The 17,468-nt window shown below is 57.6% G+C and overlaps 8 protein-coding genes across 8 annotated transcripts; 6 read left to right on the top strand and 2 right to left on the bottom strand.

Moving 5' to 3' along the window:
- Positions 1 to 10: 10 nt before the first annotated feature.
- Positions 11 to 1,033, top strand: PSEUBRA_006197 (Ubiquitin-conjugating enzyme, E2; the record flags this gene model as incomplete). Its single annotated transcript, XM_059465725.1, has 1 exon — positions 11 to 1,033. The coding sequence occupies one exon, from the start codon at positions 11 to 13 to the stop codon at positions 1,031 to 1,033; it is 1,023 nt and encodes a 340-aa protein (XP_059320326.1).
- Positions 1,034 to 1,145: 112 nt separating this feature from the next.
- PSEUBRA_006196 (RAI1-like protein) lies at positions 1,146 to 2,564 on the bottom strand (the record flags this gene model as incomplete). Its single annotated transcript, XM_016439498.2, has 1 exon — positions 1,146 to 2,564. The coding sequence occupies one exon, from the start codon at positions 2,562 to 2,564 to the stop codon at positions 1,146 to 1,148; it is 1,419 nt and encodes a 472-aa protein (XP_016289862.2).
- Positions 2,565 to 3,018: 454 nt separating this feature from the next.
- PSEUBRA_006195 (GNAT domain protein) lies at positions 3,019 to 3,632 on the bottom strand (the record flags this gene model as incomplete). Its single annotated transcript, XM_059465724.1, has 2 exons — positions 3,019 to 3,080; positions 3,167 to 3,632. The coding sequence occupies 2 exons, from the start codon at positions 3,630 to 3,632 to the stop codon at positions 3,019 to 3,021; spliced, it is 528 nt and encodes a 175-aa protein (XP_059321748.1).
- A 1,200-nt stretch (positions 3,633 to 4,832) lies between these two features.
- Positions 4,833 to 6,724, top strand: PSEUBRA_006194 (General substrate transporter; the record flags this gene model as incomplete). Its single annotated transcript, XM_016439529.1, has 2 exons — positions 4,833 to 6,388; positions 6,541 to 6,724. 2 exons carry the CDS (start codon positions 4,833 to 4,835, stop codon positions 6,722 to 6,724), a joined length of 1,740 nt encoding a protein of 579 aa, XP_016289861.1.
- A 1,190-nt stretch (positions 6,725 to 7,914) lies between these two features.
- On the top strand, positions 7,915 to 10,662 carry PSEUBRA_006193 (Zn(2)-C6 fungal-type DNA-binding domain protein; the record flags this gene model as incomplete). Its single annotated transcript, XM_016439511.1, has 1 exon — positions 7,915 to 10,662. One exon carries the CDS (start codon positions 7,915 to 7,917, stop codon positions 10,660 to 10,662), a length of 2,748 nt encoding a protein of 915 aa, XP_016289860.1.
- Positions 10,663 to 11,425: 763 nt separating this feature from the next.
- On the top strand, positions 11,426 to 12,970 carry PSEUBRA_006192 (Oxidoreductase, C-terminal; the record flags this gene model as incomplete). The annotated part of the gene is made up of 4 exons (XM_016439535.1): positions 11,426 to 11,502; positions 11,585 to 11,824; positions 11,897 to 11,979; positions 12,063 to 12,970. The coding sequence occupies 4 exons, from the start codon at positions 11,426 to 11,428 to the stop codon at positions 12,968 to 12,970; spliced, it is 1,308 nt and encodes a 435-aa protein (XP_016289859.1).
- Positions 12,971 to 13,279: 309 nt separating this feature from the next.
- PSEUBRA_006191 (CoA-transferase family III) lies at positions 13,280 to 14,681 on the top strand (the record flags this gene model as incomplete). Its single annotated transcript, XM_016439536.1, has 2 exons — positions 13,280 to 13,363; positions 13,449 to 14,681. The coding sequence occupies 2 exons, from the start codon at positions 13,280 to 13,282 to the stop codon at positions 14,679 to 14,681; spliced, it is 1,317 nt and encodes a 438-aa protein (XP_016289858.1).
- Positions 14,682 to 15,028: 347 nt separating this feature from the next.
- On the top strand, positions 15,029 to 16,292 carry PSEUBRA_006190 (GNS1/SUR4 membrane protein; the record flags this gene model as incomplete). The annotated part of the gene is made up of 3 exons (XM_016439538.1): positions 15,029 to 15,650; positions 15,730 to 16,085; positions 16,185 to 16,292. The coding sequence occupies 3 exons, from the start codon at positions 15,029 to 15,031 to the stop codon at positions 16,290 to 16,292; spliced, it is 1,086 nt and encodes a 361-aa protein (XP_016289857.1).
- Between the last annotated feature and the right edge of the window lie 1,176 nt (positions 16,293 to 17,468).

The following is a 17,468-nucleotide window of genomic DNA, read 5'->3' as shown; positions in this document are numbered from 1 at the left end:
CAACACAAAGATGGCCACCACCAGCTCGCACAACAAAAAGTCATCCGCGGTCAAGCGCATCCTCTCGGAAGCGCGAGAGTCGTCCGAAGACTCGTCGGATCTATACACTGCCGCACCACTCGAAGACAACATCTTTGAATGGCATTTCACACTTCGAGGACCTTCCAACACCGAGTTTGCCAACGGTCTTTACCATGGGCGCATCCTTCTCCCCGCCGAATACCCGATGCGACCGCCCAACTTGATGCTGCTGACGCCCAACGGACGATGGGAGCTCAACAAGAAGATCTGCTTGACTTTCACGGGCTTCCACGAGGAAATGTGGCAGCCAGCATGGGGGATAAGAACAGCACTGCTGGGCTTGCAGACGTTCATGACGGCCAAGGCGGAAGCAGCCGTGGGCATCGGTGCTTTGGACTATCCCGTCGAGGCGAGGCAGAAGCTGGCAGCAGAGTCGAGAAAGTGGAAGTGTGACGTCTGCGAGAAAGCCACACTCGAGATGCTGCCGGACCCTGATCCTACTCAGCAGCCAGAAGAGAGGAAAGAGGAGACGCTGCCAGAAGGCTTGCAGGTCGATCTCAATGCTCAGTCTCACAAGCCACAGTCACAGGTGCCATTGCAATCTTCGGCGCTCTCCGACGCAGTTCCTCCGGGCTTGGACTTGTCGGCAGCACCGTTGGAGAGCTTCGCTTCACACTCAGCACCATCACATCAAGACGCCGCAAGTGCAATCACTGCTACTGCTGCTTCGTCGGCGATTCCTACTTTGGCTAGTGCCGCGGCTGACAGCGCTGCTGCTCCATCTCCGATTACATCTTCTCAGCCTCGATCGGCCCATGTCGCGCCCTCCGTTCCGCCAAGAAACTTCTCTTCTTCTGCTGCTGCTGCTTCATCATCATCGTCGGCCGCTCCGGCTCAGTCAGGAGTCAGCAATCGAGTTTCAGCCACCGAGCAGAAGCTCACTCTGATCGATAACTGCATCAAAGCACTCAGCATCCTCGTCGCCCTCCTAGTCGTCAAACGTCTCCTCTAGCATTCTTCTTCTCGCATCTTCTCTTCTCCGCTTCGCTTCTGCCTTACGCACGCATCTGTTTCTGCAATCAGTCAATCACATTGTTCTCCGCCGCTCTTGCATTGTCTGCCCTTCACGGCTGAGTGGTGGTCCGCGCTCGTGACTGAACAAAGTCGTGGAAACTTTGAGGTAAGAAGCCGACTCTTTCTCCCGACCTGCCACCGTCTTGCGCCTCTTCCAACACTTCTTGCTCGCTGAGCTGGCGTATCTCGATTTGCTCGAACGGCGACTGAAACGTGACGCGGAACACCGGATGTTGCACCTTGCCGTGCCCCACCCCGCCTTCAGCCGCTGTCTCTGCGGCGCTGTAGCTCGAAATGGTCTTGCGAATGAACGACAAAATCTGATCGCCGAAGCCTAGGGCGTCCTTGGGCTCCCATACCGACTGCTCGCGAATCAACGGCTTGCCTGCGTGGTCAAACTGTCCTGCAATCGGCTGACCAGCTCGCACCATGCGTGGGATGCGCAGCGTCTCGAAATCTTGATGGGTCGTCAAGAACCCATGGTAGTCTCTAAACCCGACCACGATCTTGCTGATACCAAGCAGGTAGCTCTGCAGGAAGAACTTGAGCAGCTTCTTCTCGAACCGCTCCTGGTCCATCGCTGCTTTCCCAGGATTGCGTTGCGCCGAGGTCATCTGCATCGACGTCTTGAGCTCCACTAGCTCCTCGCGGCCAGTAGCCGGGTTGCGCTCCACCGCATCCACTTCGCCTCCGATCACGAGACGATTGTCGCCCAACTTGGTCTTGACCACTTGACACCATTGCACGTTCGTGTTGACATCTCCGGACCATCCTGCTGGATGAGACACCGGCGAATTCTTCTGCGGCGTCGGTCGGAAAGGCTCGCGTGTCTGTGCTTCGGTCTCGACCGTGCAATAGCTCTCGAATGAATAGCCGTAGTAGCCCATGCGCAGCATCTTGGGGTCATCTTCCTTCCTCTGCTTCTCTGTCATGGCTGATGCGGAGGCGAACTCCTCCAGATACAGCGTGCCGTCCATCATCATGGCATTGAGGTTGAGCGGATCGGAGAATCTGGCCTCGGCGCTCTGCTCGTATGCCGTGCAGATCTTGGTAACGATGCCTCGCCAGGTGACCACGTCTGCCTTTCTTCTTTCCTGATCGAGTTCGTCACGCTCCTTTTCGGATGCAGCGCTTTCGGTTCTGTGCTGCAAGGATGCGGCGAGCGCATCCAGATGCTCCGGCACCGACTCGTCGCGCCGAACGAAGCGTTCCAGGCCGTAGTTGAGGTCGGCTCCAGACACAGGTGGTGCTCGGCCCTGGTGCGGATGCCGGTTGTTGTAGGGCGGCGGACCACGATAGTACCGCTTGCATCGATCATCTTGCCATTGCTTGCGGGTTTCGTCGAACGAGAAGGAGCACAGCGGTGCCGGCTGTTGGAACAGCGGGGGTGCCGTGTAGGGCGAGCCGGAGAAGCCGTTCTGTGTACGAGGATGCTTGAGCGTTGCTATGATGCGTGCGCTCGAGGACATACTGTCAGCATCGGATGCTAGCGCTGGACGTTTGGAAGGAGACGGTCCATCTGCCCCTACAAGAGGCCTTTTGTCTGGCATTCTCGGCGGTGCAGCAGCTGCACAGCTGTATCCACCACGAAAGCGTGGGATTCAGCAAGACAACGATGCAAGCCTCTGCATTGCAGGCGCCGTCCCGGTCGCGAGTGTTCAGAGCTTTGTCTTTGGGTATCGCTGTCCTCGAATCGCTTGTTCCGAATCGTGCCTGTGAGTGTCAGGTAGGTACACGTTCAGACGGAAGCGTTTAGCCTGGTCAAGGCCAACACGGCGATCTCAAGAAGGGTTCAGCGCTTGCACATTTTATTCGCCGCTTTTTTAGACCGCTTTTTCTCCGCTTCATTTTTCATATTCTTCTCAACATCACACACAAACAGCGGAGTCCACACGCTGACTGCTTCATCCCAGCCATGCCATTTCAAGAGATCCTCTTGGCCATCTGCAGACCGCTGTACGAGAAGCCGCACTTCTCGTAAAAGGCTGTAGCAGCATCGATCACAATGTCGGAAAGAGGTCAGCATACTGTGCGTTCGTCCAATTGCATGACATGCTCAAGTGCCACTTACGTTTCTTCTCATCGCTGCAGTTGAGGATGATGTTGCTGCATCCCTTGGACACCGCCAGCGCCTTGACGGTCTCGACAATGATCTTGCCGAGTCCTTTGCTGTGCAATCGGGTGTTGACAACAATGTCTTCGACGTGACCTATCCGTGTCAGGCCACGGAAGAATTTGAGCTCCACGACGATCGTCCCCATGGCCACGATCTTGTCCGTATCTTTTGATACGATCACAATCGGGAAGTATGTGCCCTTGGCTGCTACCATCGCATCGAAGCGCTCCTTCCATGCTGCCTCGCCCAGATCTGGCGTCTCGACCAGGCACGCGAGGACCTCGTTGAAGCCGCGGTTGTAGTCGCAAGCCGCCAGTGGACGCATCTCGTAGTCATCGCTGACGGTTTCGAGGCACTCTTTGGGGATGTCTTCCGCCGCAAAAGCGAGCTGCTTTGTTGAGCTCTGCTGTACAGATGGCATCTTGATGTTGCGATTGGGATCGAGGACTTTTATCGAAACCGGGACGGATGTTGTTGCAGCTGATCGCGATGGGACGTGATGGTGATGATGGAAGTACCTGTGTAGGGAGCAAAAGTCTTTCGGCGTCTTCTGCAGCATGAAAAGCGTCGGTCCTTTCGAGAGCGACCTAGCCGGCTCTCACAGGGAACCTGACATCAGACGGTCGACTCGCTCATGCGTCGCCCCGGTGCCTTCTTGTTCGGTCCGCTCAAACCGCTAATCAAGGGTCCCTTCCGTCGAGCACTTTCAGTCAGGCACGATACGAGATAACAAGCTCAACCTCGCCGTATTTGGGTTGGCGCAGATATGCAGGACGTACAGAGTCAGGAACAGACTCAGACTTGCTCGAACAGTATCACGATCGAACCAGACCATGCGCGTGACCACCTGACCTGCTCCGAGCAAGTCGGACGGTGCTCGGCTATCGCTATCTTGTTCCGTCGGTCCGATGCCACCGACGAGACCGAAGGGTGCTGGCGGTCGTATCTTGTTCTCGACCCGTCGAATTCCAGCAACACTTCGAATTTCATTTCAACGATCCAGGGCCCGCGGCCTCGACTCCCTCCTTTCCTGCAGAAATCTTTCCTGCAGAAAGTTGACCGGCGGTGCCACTGCCATCCCGTGCCTCTCATACTCGCAACCAATGGCCTTGCAACCTTTACAGCGTTGCCCTTTCGACCGCCGCAAAGTGCCTCAGGCTCTCGTCCGGTCCCGTCTCACCGTCGGTTGACCGTATCATGCCGGGACTCGCTAGTTTGCCCCTCTCATGCTGTCAGACACCTGTCTCGTCCCCCGCAATCGACGTCGTGGTTTCGCGTGGCCTATCTCTTCCCCATGCTCCTCGGCCCTTCGCGACCGGGGCATATCTTATCTTGCCTGCCCCCCGCCTCGCCTCGCCCTGGCGAGCCCGACATGTGACAATTCGTGAATGAGAGTGATGTGGAAAGGCGGAACGCCAGAGCTTTGTGTTGAAGATGCAACGCGATCGCAAGCATCTTGCTGCACCGTCCAAATGTCTTAAAAGAACCTCTCCTCTTGCGTCTGCAGGCCCTCCTCCCCATCCTGCACACTCTTCCCCACCTTCCTCTCCTACCACATCACGCGCCACCCCCTTCTCCCTTCTCCCGGTCCGCTACCCTTCAGAGGTTAGACTTGCCCATCATGCTGGTCGACAACAACAACGTCGCCCGCATCGACCACGATACCCGCGAAAAGCTCATCGAAAAGTTTGGCGACCGCTTCGACGAGGTCGTCGAGAGGAGTGCCCGCAGCACCAAGTGGCAGACCGCCTCGTCGCTGCGTGAGAGCTTCAGGCAGTGGCCCAAGTCGGTGGTCTGGTCGGTGCTCTTCTCGCTCGCCATTGTTCAAATCGGTTACGATTCTTCGATCCTCTCCTCCTTCTTTGCTCAGCCCGCTTTCACCCAAAAGTTCGGCGAATGCACGCTCGCCGATGATGGTACGCAGAACTGCCAGATTTCGGCGCCTTGGCAGCAGGGTCTCACCAACGGTGCCTGGATCGGCAGCATCATTGGTCTCCAGCTCGCAGGCAGCGTCGCCGAGCGAATCGGCCACCTTCGTCTGATGATGATCAGCACCACCCTCATGCTCTCCTTCGTGTTCATACCCTTCTTCGCCACCAGCCTTCCCATCTTCCTCGTCGGTCAGATCCTCATGGGTATCCCTTGGGGTGGTTTCCAGTCGCTCGCTTCCGCCTACGCTTCCGAGATCTGCCCCGTTTCGCTCCGACCTCTGCTGACGACCTACGTCAACCTGTGCTGGGTGTTCGGTCAGCTGCTGGCTGCTGGTGTGCTTCGTGCCACCGTCGTTCGCAGTGACGTCTGGGCTTGGAAGATCCCCTACGCTCTGCAGTTCTTCTGGCCCTTCCCTGTCTTCATCACCTGCTGCTTCGCTCCCGAGTCGCCTTGGTGGTTGACGAGGCACGGCAAGGACGAGCAGGCCTTCAAGTCGATCGACCGCTTGCTCAGCAAGGACGGCATTTCCCAGGCCGACTCGGACGAGCTGGTCAAGGACTACCAAGCCATGATCCAGTACACCGAAGCCATGGAGGCCATCAACGAAAGGGAGAGCTCGCTGCAAAAGAACAACCGCTACATCGACTGCTTCAAGGGCGTCGACCGTCGTCGTACCGAGATTGCCTGCTGGGCTTGGCTCATCCAGATCACCTCCGGTGCGCCGCTGCAGGGTTTCTCGACCTACTTCTTCTCGCAGGCCGGTCTGTCGACCATCAATGCGTTCAACATGTCGATGGCCATGTACGCTCTCGGCGCGGTGGGCACTATCCTCTCATGGTTCCTGGTCAACCGTGTTGGTCGCCGCCAAATGTACCTCTGGGGCCAATCCGTCATGTTCTCCACCATGCTCGTCACTGGCTGCCTTGGTTTCGCCAAGCAGACCACCGCCGTCTCGTGGGCCATCGGCGCAATGCTCTTGCTCTGCACCTTCGTCTACGATTTGACCGTCGGACCTATTTGCTTTGCCATCATTGCAGAGGTCTCGTCCACGCGTCTGCGAAGCAAGACCATCGTGCTCGCCTGCAACACGTACAATCTGGCCCTCATCGTCGCCAACATCCTCCAGCCGCAGATGCTCAACTCCAACACGTGGAACCTAGGCCCTAAGACGGCGTTCCTGTGGGCCGTAACGGGTGCCTTCTCCCTCGTTTGGACCTACTTCCGCCTTCCAGAGCTGGCCAACAGGTACGTATTCTTTGATATGAAGGCTGAAACAATGGTCTCTGATGCAGAAACTGACCCAAATAATTTTCTTTTAATTCCCGCGTTCCTGGAATTTCCCGCCCTTTTGTTGCCCCGACTCTGTCCTCTTTTGTTCTCCGCTTTGCTTCCAACAGGACCTACGGAGAGCTCGAGGTGCTGTTCGCCGCCAAGGTGCCCGCCCGCAAGTTTGCCACCACCACCATCGACCAGTTCCAGACGATCGAGCACGAGGTGCAGTCGGCCGATATGGAGAAGTCGAGCGTCTCGGAGAAGGGAGAAGCTGTGGACGGTGTCGAGGTGGCTGCTCTCTCCAAGTGAAGAGCAGCAGCAGCAGCTGCTGCTGCGTGCTAGGCATCAGGGGACGCAGCGGGAAGGAGGCGTCCGAACCAAGGAGCGGGCGAGCGAGGTCGCGAGCCCGCACAGCCGCTAGACACTCCTCGACCAATCAGCTGGTCCGCATTGCCGTCCGCCTCTGCCCGTGTGCCCCGGTCCCCAAGGCTTCTCAGAATCTCTTTGTTTGTTTGCTATTGCTACGCTTCTTGTAATGGTTAGATTACGCTTCAATGTGATGGATACCCTCGTCATCTGTGCGGACTGACTGCGGATAGGTCAAGGGGGAGGAGAGACTGGCCCAGAGCCTCTGGGACGCAGCTTGAAAGGCGACGGACCGAGCTCGGTGACGCTCGAGAAGAGTTGAGCGATGGTCCGCTGTGTTTGTGCCGAAACTTCTGCATGAGACGGCAGGACGGCAATCCTGGGCTGCCTCTGTGTCTCAGTTCGCGTTGGAGCAAGGATGCCTTCCGCTCCATTGGCGCGTCCACCTTTCCAGCTCGAGTTGAATTGCAGTCTGGCCATTGTTGCATTGGCCGACGCACACAGTGTCACGAGGCACGTCCACGTCTCCATCGCGCTTGCCCAGGAGCGGCAATGCGGGGCGAGCTTTGGGGCCGGTGAGCTTTGGCAGACGCGGGTGCACAGCAGCTTCGCTCGGTCGTAGCTCGACTCGGACCTCCAATCACGCTTCACTCGAACAAGTGTGTGTGCTAGGGAGCAGACACGCAAAGCCAGATGGCTTCGCAGTGCGGACAGCTGTGATCTTGAGGGTCTGCACCACGCGGGAGGAGCAGTGGCTCGCTATCTCTGTGGTGCTGCCGGACCGTCAAATAGATACACAGCCAGGGTCACAGGGCGAGATTGGCTAGGTGGGAAATCAGTGTGGGGGCAGCCAATGAGAGGCAGCGTTTTGCTTGTGCCAGGCGAGTGTTCGCTCCCGTCCGTGGCTTTAGCGGGCCCGCTGATTTGGTCGCCGGGCAGCAGCCGCTCGTGATGAGTCTTGTTTCTGGCTTCTCGCATGACCTCGCCTTACTCTCTGAGTGGCTTGGACCCTTGTACCCACCTTCCTTTATCGTCCGAACGCTTCCAACTTCTCCCCCTAAGTGCATCTTCCACATCGCCATCATCACTCACGTCTTCGAGTCTACTCAACCTTGGTGCGACCGTCAAGCAACATGAGCGCCATTGAACCCCGACCACCGGTCGCTTCGACCTCAGCTCCTCCAGCCACCTCCGCAGGACCCTCCACCACCGTTTCGGGCTCGAATGCCACCAGCTCGCCCAAAGAGTCCAACGAGGACGACCCGGACAAGCCGAAGCGCACGCAAACCTGCTTCCGCTGCCGTCAATCGAAAGTCAAGTGCGTGTTTGAGGACAATGCCTCTTCTTGCCGCCGATGCCTGCGTCTCGGCGTGAGCTGCGAGCTGCAGGGCAAGAAGGAGCCGCTCAGCTGGCAGATGCGCGTGCAGCACCAGCTCGCCGCCTTGGAGGGCTCTCTACAGAATTTCCTGGAGAAGCAGGGGACGCTGTCGCCCATGGACGCGCGAGATAAGAGGAGCAGCTTTCCCAGATCGCGCGATTCGCCCGGTGGCAGCAGACCCGATCACGACGGAGGATCCAAGAAACGTAGACGCACCATCGCGAGCGATCAGCGAACGTCGAGCGATCCTTCGGGTGTAGGGTACGCTGGACACGCGCATACAGCCGGCGAGAGTCCGATCTATGCCGAGTTGAACAGCGGGTCTACCTCGAGCTATCCGTCCACCACCCACTTTTCGCCGCGCGACATGGACAGGAACGCACATCACAGCAGTGGGCTGTTGAGCTCTCTGGTGGCCTCGACAAACGGCGCGTACGGTAGTCCCTCAAGGTCCAGAATAACCGACATGGAACCTCCTGGCTCCACGGGCGGACCGTTGGTAGCACACGCCGATTCCGGCAGCATCGCCGCAGCGAGTGCGTCTTTGCACGACGACCACGCAATGGCGGACGACGACGGTGCCCCGGCGAGCGCGGAGCGAGGACCGTTCCAGACGGACGACGAGAACGATCAAGCTTCACGGCCGCTCTCTGCGATCCAGAAGCTGAGGATGAGCGTTCTCGATCGCAAGAAGGAGCTCTCGCGCTCGGGCGAACGCGTCTTTCCGAACCTCTACAGGATGGCCACCTCGGACGTGGGCAGCAAGGATCCACGTCCCAACGTCATCAAGCAGGACCTTGTCTCGCCGTCAGACGCAGTGGTCCTCTTCCGCTTCTTCGCCGAGTATCTCGACCAGTACAGCTTCGGCTTCCCGACCTACCGACCGGACGCTATCATGTCTCCTATGATCCTCACCTCGGTTGTATGCGTCGCCTCGCTCCACCACGCCCAGCTCAATCGACTCCACGCACCCCTCAAAAACGATCTCATCGCACGCCTGCAGACGGACGACCCGAGCTTCCCCTGCTCCGACGTCTACGAGACGCTCTTCTCCTCCTCCGCTTACCGCTCTTCGCATCTCCAGTCCAACCTGCATTTCGAAAAGGAGCTCGATCCCGAACTCGGTATCGGCGTCGAAGAAATTGTGGGAGCGAGCCTGTTTGCCTCATGGTTCGGCGGCAAGCGCGCGTGGATGGCCTCTCGACTGGCCCGCTGGTGGTCCGCCAAGTTCCTCCGCCAACAGCAGCACCCGGCCATGATGACCATGGGCGAGATCATGTCCATTCTCCCGCCACCGCGCGATCTGGGCAAGCAGGATCTGCTGAGAGTCTGGCTCAGCGCCTACATCACCGAGATCCACCAGGCATGCATGGAGGGAACACCATCGATTGCCGGGCTGAGCAGTCCCCACGCAGTGTGCGACTCGCTGCAGTACTCCAAGGGTCTGTCGCAACGGACGACGCTGCGGGACAGGGTACTGATCATTCACTCTCGCATCGCGTGGATCGTCAGCAAGGCGTACCATATCGCGGGCAGTGGCAGCGCAGATTGGAGCAAGGAGAAACAGACAAACTCGAAGGCGAGCCCTGCAAGGAACTGTCAATCGTGCCGCGATGGCGCGGCAGGTGAAACCAGTGCAGCCGGTGTTGGGCCTGGCACGGATGCAGCGTCTCGTCTCAGAGCCATCCTTGGCGCATTCGAGGAGCTCGACTCATGCCAAGAAGAGATGGCGGGCAGGCTGGACGCAGATGCAATCGGCGAATCGGAGAGCATGCTCTACCTCGACCTCTTCCTCGCGCGTGTGCTCATAGCGTCCATCGGATGCGACTTCCTCGATTCGACGCTGTGGGATGGCAGTCTGGGCGAGAGCTCAGCCTACTCTCGCGGCAGCAATAGGGATAAGACCCCCGAGGCGGACCTGCAAAGCCTGCGCAGCAGGACGCTGCGCGAGAGCCTCACCCGTGGCGTAGACGGTGCGCTGCGGTCGTTGGAGCTCATCTGCCTACCTGGATCGACGGGAGCAGGCGGGTCAGGGCCAGACGGGAGGATCTGGAACGAGGTCTCGCTCAACATTCTCGTTCTGCCCCTGTGGTTCCATTGGGCTCTGACACGCTCCGTGTTGTTCCTCATGAACGTCCTCGCCGAGTACCCCGAGCGTCTGCTGCCCCGGGACAGGTCACGCAGCGTAGAGCTCATCAACATGTTCCTCGACCTGTACGGCAAGCATATTGGGCACGCGAACATGGTCCTCAGCCACGCATCTGGCCACCATCGGGGAATCAACTCAGACGCTGGAGGGTACGGCGGACCCGCATGGTCGCCTTCGGAGGCTGATGGCAGAGACCACAGGCACAGTGGCACCGGAGAAAATGGCGGAGATGCGACAGCCGGTTGGCGCCCAGCGGGGTCAGGAACGGCGCAGGAGATTCAGCATCCGGCCACGCCGCTGTTGGACACGCTGAGCCAGTGTCAGACTTGGGCGAGACACGGTGGTGTCATGTGAGCTGCAAAAGGAATGGAACAACTGCTTTGCCGCCCTTGAAGCGCTCTGAGTGTGGGGTCACGCTGTTCAGAAGACTGTGAGAGTTGTCTGTACTCAAAGGAGGCCGGTCCGGTCGGTCTGAGAAGCATGAATCGATCAAGACCCTGCCTGAAAGCGAGAAGACCGTGAGATGGCAGCAGAAGGGTGATGTGGATGACGTTGATCGAGTTGCGAACTTGGTACCACGAGGCATCGGTGTGGACGCGGCAACCTAGACGCAGACTGCGGGGTAAGGACAGTGTCGCGATAGGCGTTGAACCGAACGGCGACATGTGAGGCGCAGTGCTGAGAGATAAGTCTACAGTCGTCGATTGACTTACTGAATGAGGAACGAGGCAGCGAGCGATGGAAATTGGCAAGGAGGGAGGGAGGGAGGGAGACAGCACGGAAGGGACGGCGCCGAGCAAAAGTGGTCGGTGACATCGGACCGAGCTCGGTGGGGCTAGACTGAGGGTTGGGTGAGCGTTGAGGGATTTCAAATCAGTGCTCGGCGTCGGCGAGGACAAGAGGACCCTATCGCAGGATCGTGTGGTTTTCCTCTCCGCTCCCCCGCACAAGTCGCCGAGGTGTGTTCCTGAACCTCGACGTTGTGCCCGTGGCAGGTGGCTGGTCGGACAAGGCTATCAATAAAACCGTACCCGTCAGACGGAGACCAAGTTTGCACGTCTACCATCACGACAACCAACCACACCAACGTCAAAGTCGCATCCTCGAAGCTGCAAACATGTCGATTGGAGAAACAAGCCGCCCAGTCACGCTGGCCATCATTGGCGCTGGTCAGCGTGGTAGCGCTTATGCTGCGTAAGTCTGGACATCCTTGCAAACGACCACGAAGAGGAAAGACCAGGCGCTGACCTCTCGCTCGTCTTGTTGACCATGACAGATACGCCGAAAAGAGCCCGGAGCTGTGCAAGATCGTTGCCGTGGCCGACCCGTGGAAGTTCCGCCGCGAGAAGATGAGCAAGGTGCACGGCGTGCCCAAGGAGAACCAGTACGACGGCTGGAAGAGCTTCGCCGAAGCCGGCAAGATTTGCGATGCAGTGGCTATCTGCACGATGGACGACACGCACGCCGAGGTGGTGAGCGTGTTCGCTCCTCTTGGATACCACATCCTCTGCGAGAAGTAAGTGACGCTTGCGATGTCGGAACAGCAAGATCCACAGGAACTGACGACCGATCAACTTGTTGGCAACAGGCCCATGGCAAACTCGATCAAGGACTGCGTGACCATGGTGGACAGTGTTCGAGGCACTGATCAGATCTTCGGTATCGGTCATGGTAAGTGTCCGCCGCATTTCGTCATTATGCTCGAGGCAAGCTACTTACTCTCGCCACACGAAACTTTGTGCTCTCACCATTAGTGCTGCGCTACTCGCCATACAACCGCGCCGTCAAGGAGGTGCTCGAGTCGGGTGTGCTCGGCGATATCATCAACATCCAGCACATCGAGCCCGTGGGCTGGCAGCACTTTGCGCACTCGTACGTGCGCGGCAACTGGAGGAACGAGGCGACGACGAGCTTCTCGCTGATGGCCAAATGCTGTCACGATCTCGACATCCTCTCGTTCTACATGGGTAAGGATGCTCCCAAGAAGGTGTCATCGTTCGGCTCGCTCGCCCACTTCAAGCCAAGCAAGAAGCCGAAGGAGGCGGGAGATGCGACGCGATGCACAGACTGCTCGTTCGAGAGCAAGTGCCCCTTCAGCGCCAAGAAGATTTACCTCGAGCCACTGATGTCCACAGCAGCGGACCCGGAGCGATGGGCTCAGCACATCACGGATGTCGTCGACATCGAGAACGTCGGCAAGGCCATCAAGGAGGGACCGTACGGACTCTGCGTCTACAACGGTCAGAACGACGTGGCGGACAACCAGGTGGTCAACATCGAGTTCGAGTCGGGAGCCACAGCCACCATCACCATGGTCGCCTTCACCGAGGTGGTGTGCAACCGTTCGACGCGCATCTCGGGCACTCGAGGCGAGCTGATCGGCAACATGGAGACGTTCACCGTATTCGACTTTGCCACACAGGAGAAGAGGACCGTGGTGCCAGAGAACGAGGGCGGTGGTCACGGCGGCGGAGATCTCGGCTTGGCAAGGGCATTCGTCAAGGCTGTCGCCGAGAACGATGCGAAACATCTGGGTGTGACACCAGAGGACGTGCTGAGGAGTCACTTGATGGTGTTTGCTTCCGAGACATCGAGGAAGGAGGGCAAGGTGATCGACTACAACCAGTACGAGAAGGAGCAGAAGGCGTTGTACAGCAAGTAAGTAGAGTCAGTGGTGTGTCCGTTTTGCAATGCAGTTCCAGCTTCTCTTTTGATCTTGTCAGGAAGTTGTTCGTCGGATAGGTTGTGCGAGTGAGTCGGGTTTGTGTTGGTCTGGTGTGGTCGATGTTCAGGGTCCAGTTGAGCCGATGTGAAAATGGACCGCGTTATCGAGCTCGCAAAAGTGTAACTCGCTAACCTGAGCACGGCCCGGAAAAGAGACCGGTGAGATTCAAGGCATCTTACCCCACATTGAGCCCCCTTGTCTCCGCATCTCCACCATCATCCATATCAACCCGGCGTAGCACTCAAGATGTCCTCCTTCGGCGGCGGCGGTATGCCACCCAAACCCAATGCTAACTCGAATTTGCCACTGGCAGGCATCAAGGTCGTCGAAGTAAGTTGATGATCGATCATCCGTCCCCGCTCGATTGAACAGAGGCTGACCGAGCCATCATCCGCGTTTGCTGCCGTCTGCACAGTTCTCGGGACTGGCGCCTGGTCCTTTCGTAGGCATGGTGCTGGCCGACTTCGGAGCCGACGTGATCCGCATCGACAAGACACGCACTGGCCTGAACCCTGACAGCTTGTGCCGCGGCAAACGCTCGTTCGCCGTTTCGCCAAAGAGCGCGGATGGCCATGCGCTCATCACACAGCTGGTGCGGACTGCGGATATCGTCATTGACCCTTTCCGTCCTGGCGTGCTGGAACGACTGGGTCTGGGACCGACGGATTTCGAAAAGGAGATCAACAAGGGCCTCATCTTTGCTCGCCTGACAGGATTTCAACGCACGGGACCATACGCCAACATGGCTGGACACGACATCAACTACATCGCACTGAGCGGAGTGCTCTCGATGCTCGGCAACGCAGGCGGAAAGCCGCAGCCGCCGTCGAACCTGCTGGGAGACTTTGCGGGCGGATCGATGATCTGTTTGCTAGGTATCCTGCTTGCCCTTGTGGAGCGAGCACGCTCTTCGCAAGGACAGATTGTGGAAGCGGACATGGTGACGGGCGCGCGCTACGTTTCCTCGTTCGTGCTGCTGTCGAGCTACCTTTCACATCCGAGCTGGGGAGCGATCCACAGCGATGGCACCGACGACACGCGAGGCAGGAACACGCTGGACGGAGGCGCTCCCTGGTATGGCGTATATGCCTGCAAGGACGGCGGATACATGAGCGTAGGCGCGATCGAGCCCCAGTTCTACAAGGAGTTGCTCGACATCCTTCGCAAGGTGCTTCCGCAGGCACCGCAAGGGACCCAACATCCATCGCCGAGCACGCAGCACGACCGCGATACGTGGCCCGAACTGCAGCGCTACTTTGCCGCATGCTTCGCACAGCTACCTCGATCCGAATGGGAGCGCCACTTCATCCGCACCGACGCCTGCACGGTGCCTGTCCTGACACGAGACGAGGCGGCACTGCAGGGAGTGCTGCCGGCAGCCTCTGCAGAGTCGGTCTCGGATGGCAACCCCGTTATCCCATCTCCTGCGCCCAGATTGACACGGACACCGGCAACACCACCTTCAGGGAGTGCAGGCGGAGAGTGGGAAGAGGAGAGTGCCGAGATGCTGCTCACACCCGGCGAGCATACGGATGACATTCTGTTGGAGTTGGGCATCAGCGACGGCAAGAAGCGCATCGAGTTGTATCGCAGCGATGCAGTCGATGGGCCCGATCGTCCAGAAGGATTGACCAAGGCAAAGCTCTGAGCACGTTCTCACGATCCTCTTCAGCAAATGTGACACTCTTATGACTATCACGAGAGTGCTTGCTTGAGCGTGTGAAAATGTGAAGAGCGGTGTGATTAGCCAATTTTGAGCTAACAAAGCTGCTGCCGGGCCTCGGCATCTGTTCCGATCCGTTGCTTTGTGAGACGCGTATCCGCGGAGAAAAGCAGTCGTGTTTTGCGGAAGATCAATCCTTCGGAAGGACCCTTTCCATTAGTTATCAGAAGAACAACTCACGCCACAATTGGAATCAACCCTATCGTCGGATCTTCCGCTTGAAGCCACCACCACCATCATTGTCATCGTTCCCACGCTTGGATCGCGCAGTCATGTCGACGTTCTTCGGTCTCAAGGCCAAGCCGTATCCCTTCGATCCCTCTTTCCATGGGTCGACACCGTGGGATACGCTCTCGGCGCCCTACCCGGAGTACCCGAAGGATGACAAGCTCTTCGCCAAGGTGTTCCCACGCGCAATCTTCTACAAGAGCCTCAGCCCTTGGCTTCCACTCGGATTCTCGCTCGCTTACTACATCATCGCTCATGCTGCGAACGGCATCGTCAAGAGGAACGGTAACAAGGACTATACCAAAGCACCAGGTTTCCAGGCAAAGATCCTCCGATTCTTGGTCCTCGTTCACAATGCTGCTCTGGCTGTCTACAGCGGTTGGACCTGGGCTATGATGTTCCCTCTGGTCGTCGACTTCTTCGTCCAAGGCTGGAGGAGCGCAGGCTTCGAAGGCGTCAAGCTGGCACTCTGCTCAATGCCCACCAACTTCCCGCACCTCGGCAAATACGCTTACATCTTCTACATCAGCAAGTACTACGAGGTCGTCGACTCGATCATCCTGCTCCTCAAGGGAAAGCGCGTCTCCAATCTCCAGTCGTATCACCATGCTGGCGCTATCATCTGCATGTGGGTCGCCTATCGATACCAGAGTCAGCCTGTGTGGGGTAAGTTGTTGCGCATTCCGCATTCCATTCGCTCGCTCTTCTCTGACCCTGACTCTTCTCCACACTTCTATCACCTCAGTCTTCTGCGTCTTCAACAGCTTTGTTCATACCTGGATGTATACCTACTACTTTTGCGCCGCCATGCGATGGCCCTTTCCCCGCGCCGTCAAGCGCAACCTCACCACAATGCAGATTGCACAGATCGCATCCGGCACCCTCCTCACCAACCTCTACCTTCTCACCACGCTCAACTCATCCAAGGTGGCCGCGGGCTACAAGGCCAACCGGGTCTCGTCGTGGTACCAGTCGAGCGCCATGCGCGAGCAGTCCCTTCTCCGACACGCCGTCAGCCGAGCTGCCTCGTCGGATCCAACAAGCTGCATGCAGACAACCGGCGCAGAGATTGCGCTGCACGTCAACACCATGTACATGTTTGTAAGTAGCCAGGCGGCCCAGAACGACGCGACTCCGCACAATACCCGTGGACAGACTGTTCTGACTCCTTCTTCTCCGCCGTCTCGCTCTTCACTACAGCCGCTCCTCGCCCTCTTCTTCAACTTCTTCATGCGCTCCTACCTTCAAAAGCCCTCCGCGACAAACGGTCACGCGAAGAAGACGGCTGATACTAAGGGCAGGCAATGATGTTTTCGTCACAAACAATACCGCGCCATGCCATGGACGCTGCGGATGACGAAGCAGCCAACAGCATCCACGACCCTTCTGCGATAGAGTCTACATCAAATGCAAAGTGTAAACACCTTCGTCGGATGCACGCATGGCATGAGCATGATTCGCACAAGGCTAAGTGCAGCTGATGAGACGCAAGAGATGTCAGACGGGGCGGACGTACTCCCGCTTCGCTCTGTTCTCTCAACAAGACAGCTACCCGCGTTCAGTGAGCTCTCGCATCGCCGCAAGGCCGAGGCCGCAGCCGAGGCCTTCGGCATCTTCGAGCCCCCCCTTTTCAATACCTTGTCATGCTGCGGATGGGACCGCAGCCGCGGTCGGTCTCAGCGTCCACTCGCTTCGTTGTGATCCTAAACAGACCTTCTCACATCAAAGTCAGTCGATAAGTTCGTTGTCCACTAGAGCGACTGAAAATGTGTCTTGTCTGTTCAATTTGCGGTCTGAAAGTTGATGCCCGTGCTGTCAAAAATTTCGCACTGGATCAGCTTTCAACCGTGTCCGAGAGAGTTGAAGTCAAGCATCCACATTTGTGCAGGGTTTCGTGACAATCTGAAAGAAATTTTGCTTTTTGCCATTTGTCGGCGCCTTCTTTTGCTGACTTGAGAGGTTTTTTTTGGCGCACAGACTGTTCCAGCAAGATCACTTGACAAGTTTGTCAGGATTAAGCTGCGAATCCGCTGTTCGAATCTTCAAGACATTGGGTCGTTTTGCGAAAAATTCAATTTGTGAGCGACATTTTGCGATCAGCAACAACAAAATGGGAGCAAAGAAATGCTCAAACAGATTCATAAAGCGTCGTACAGAACAGACCATACTGTAATTAACGCAGCTAGTTGGTGTTTGTGGATAGAATGCCGTCTATATTCGCTCATCCATTTTAAGGCCTTGAATAGCGAGCTTCACAGAGTTGAAGATGCGCTTTTGCGCAATGCGAAGTCCAGACAATAGTGTCAGAAAGATTTAATACACTTGCTTCGTTACGCGACATCGTCGACCATGCACCGAGCCTCGACGCCAACACAATATCACTCCTTCGTCCGCTGGCGTGATCAGGCACACACATACGACCACGGCAGCCACGAAGGAAGGCTCTCGTCAACACGAAGTCGGGGATTCGATGGCGTGTGATGA

Source organism: Kalmanozyma brasiliensis, assembly GCF_000497045.1.
Source record: "Kalmanozyma brasiliensis GHG001 unplaced genomic scaffold PSEUBRA_SCAF8, whole genome shotgun sequence".
NCBI classification, from domain to species: Eukaryota; Fungi; Basidiomycota; class Ustilaginomycetes; order Ustilaginales; genus Kalmanozyma; species Kalmanozyma brasiliensis.
Note: the sequence above shows the minus strand (reverse complement) of the source record. Positions and strands in the feature narration are given on the sequence as shown.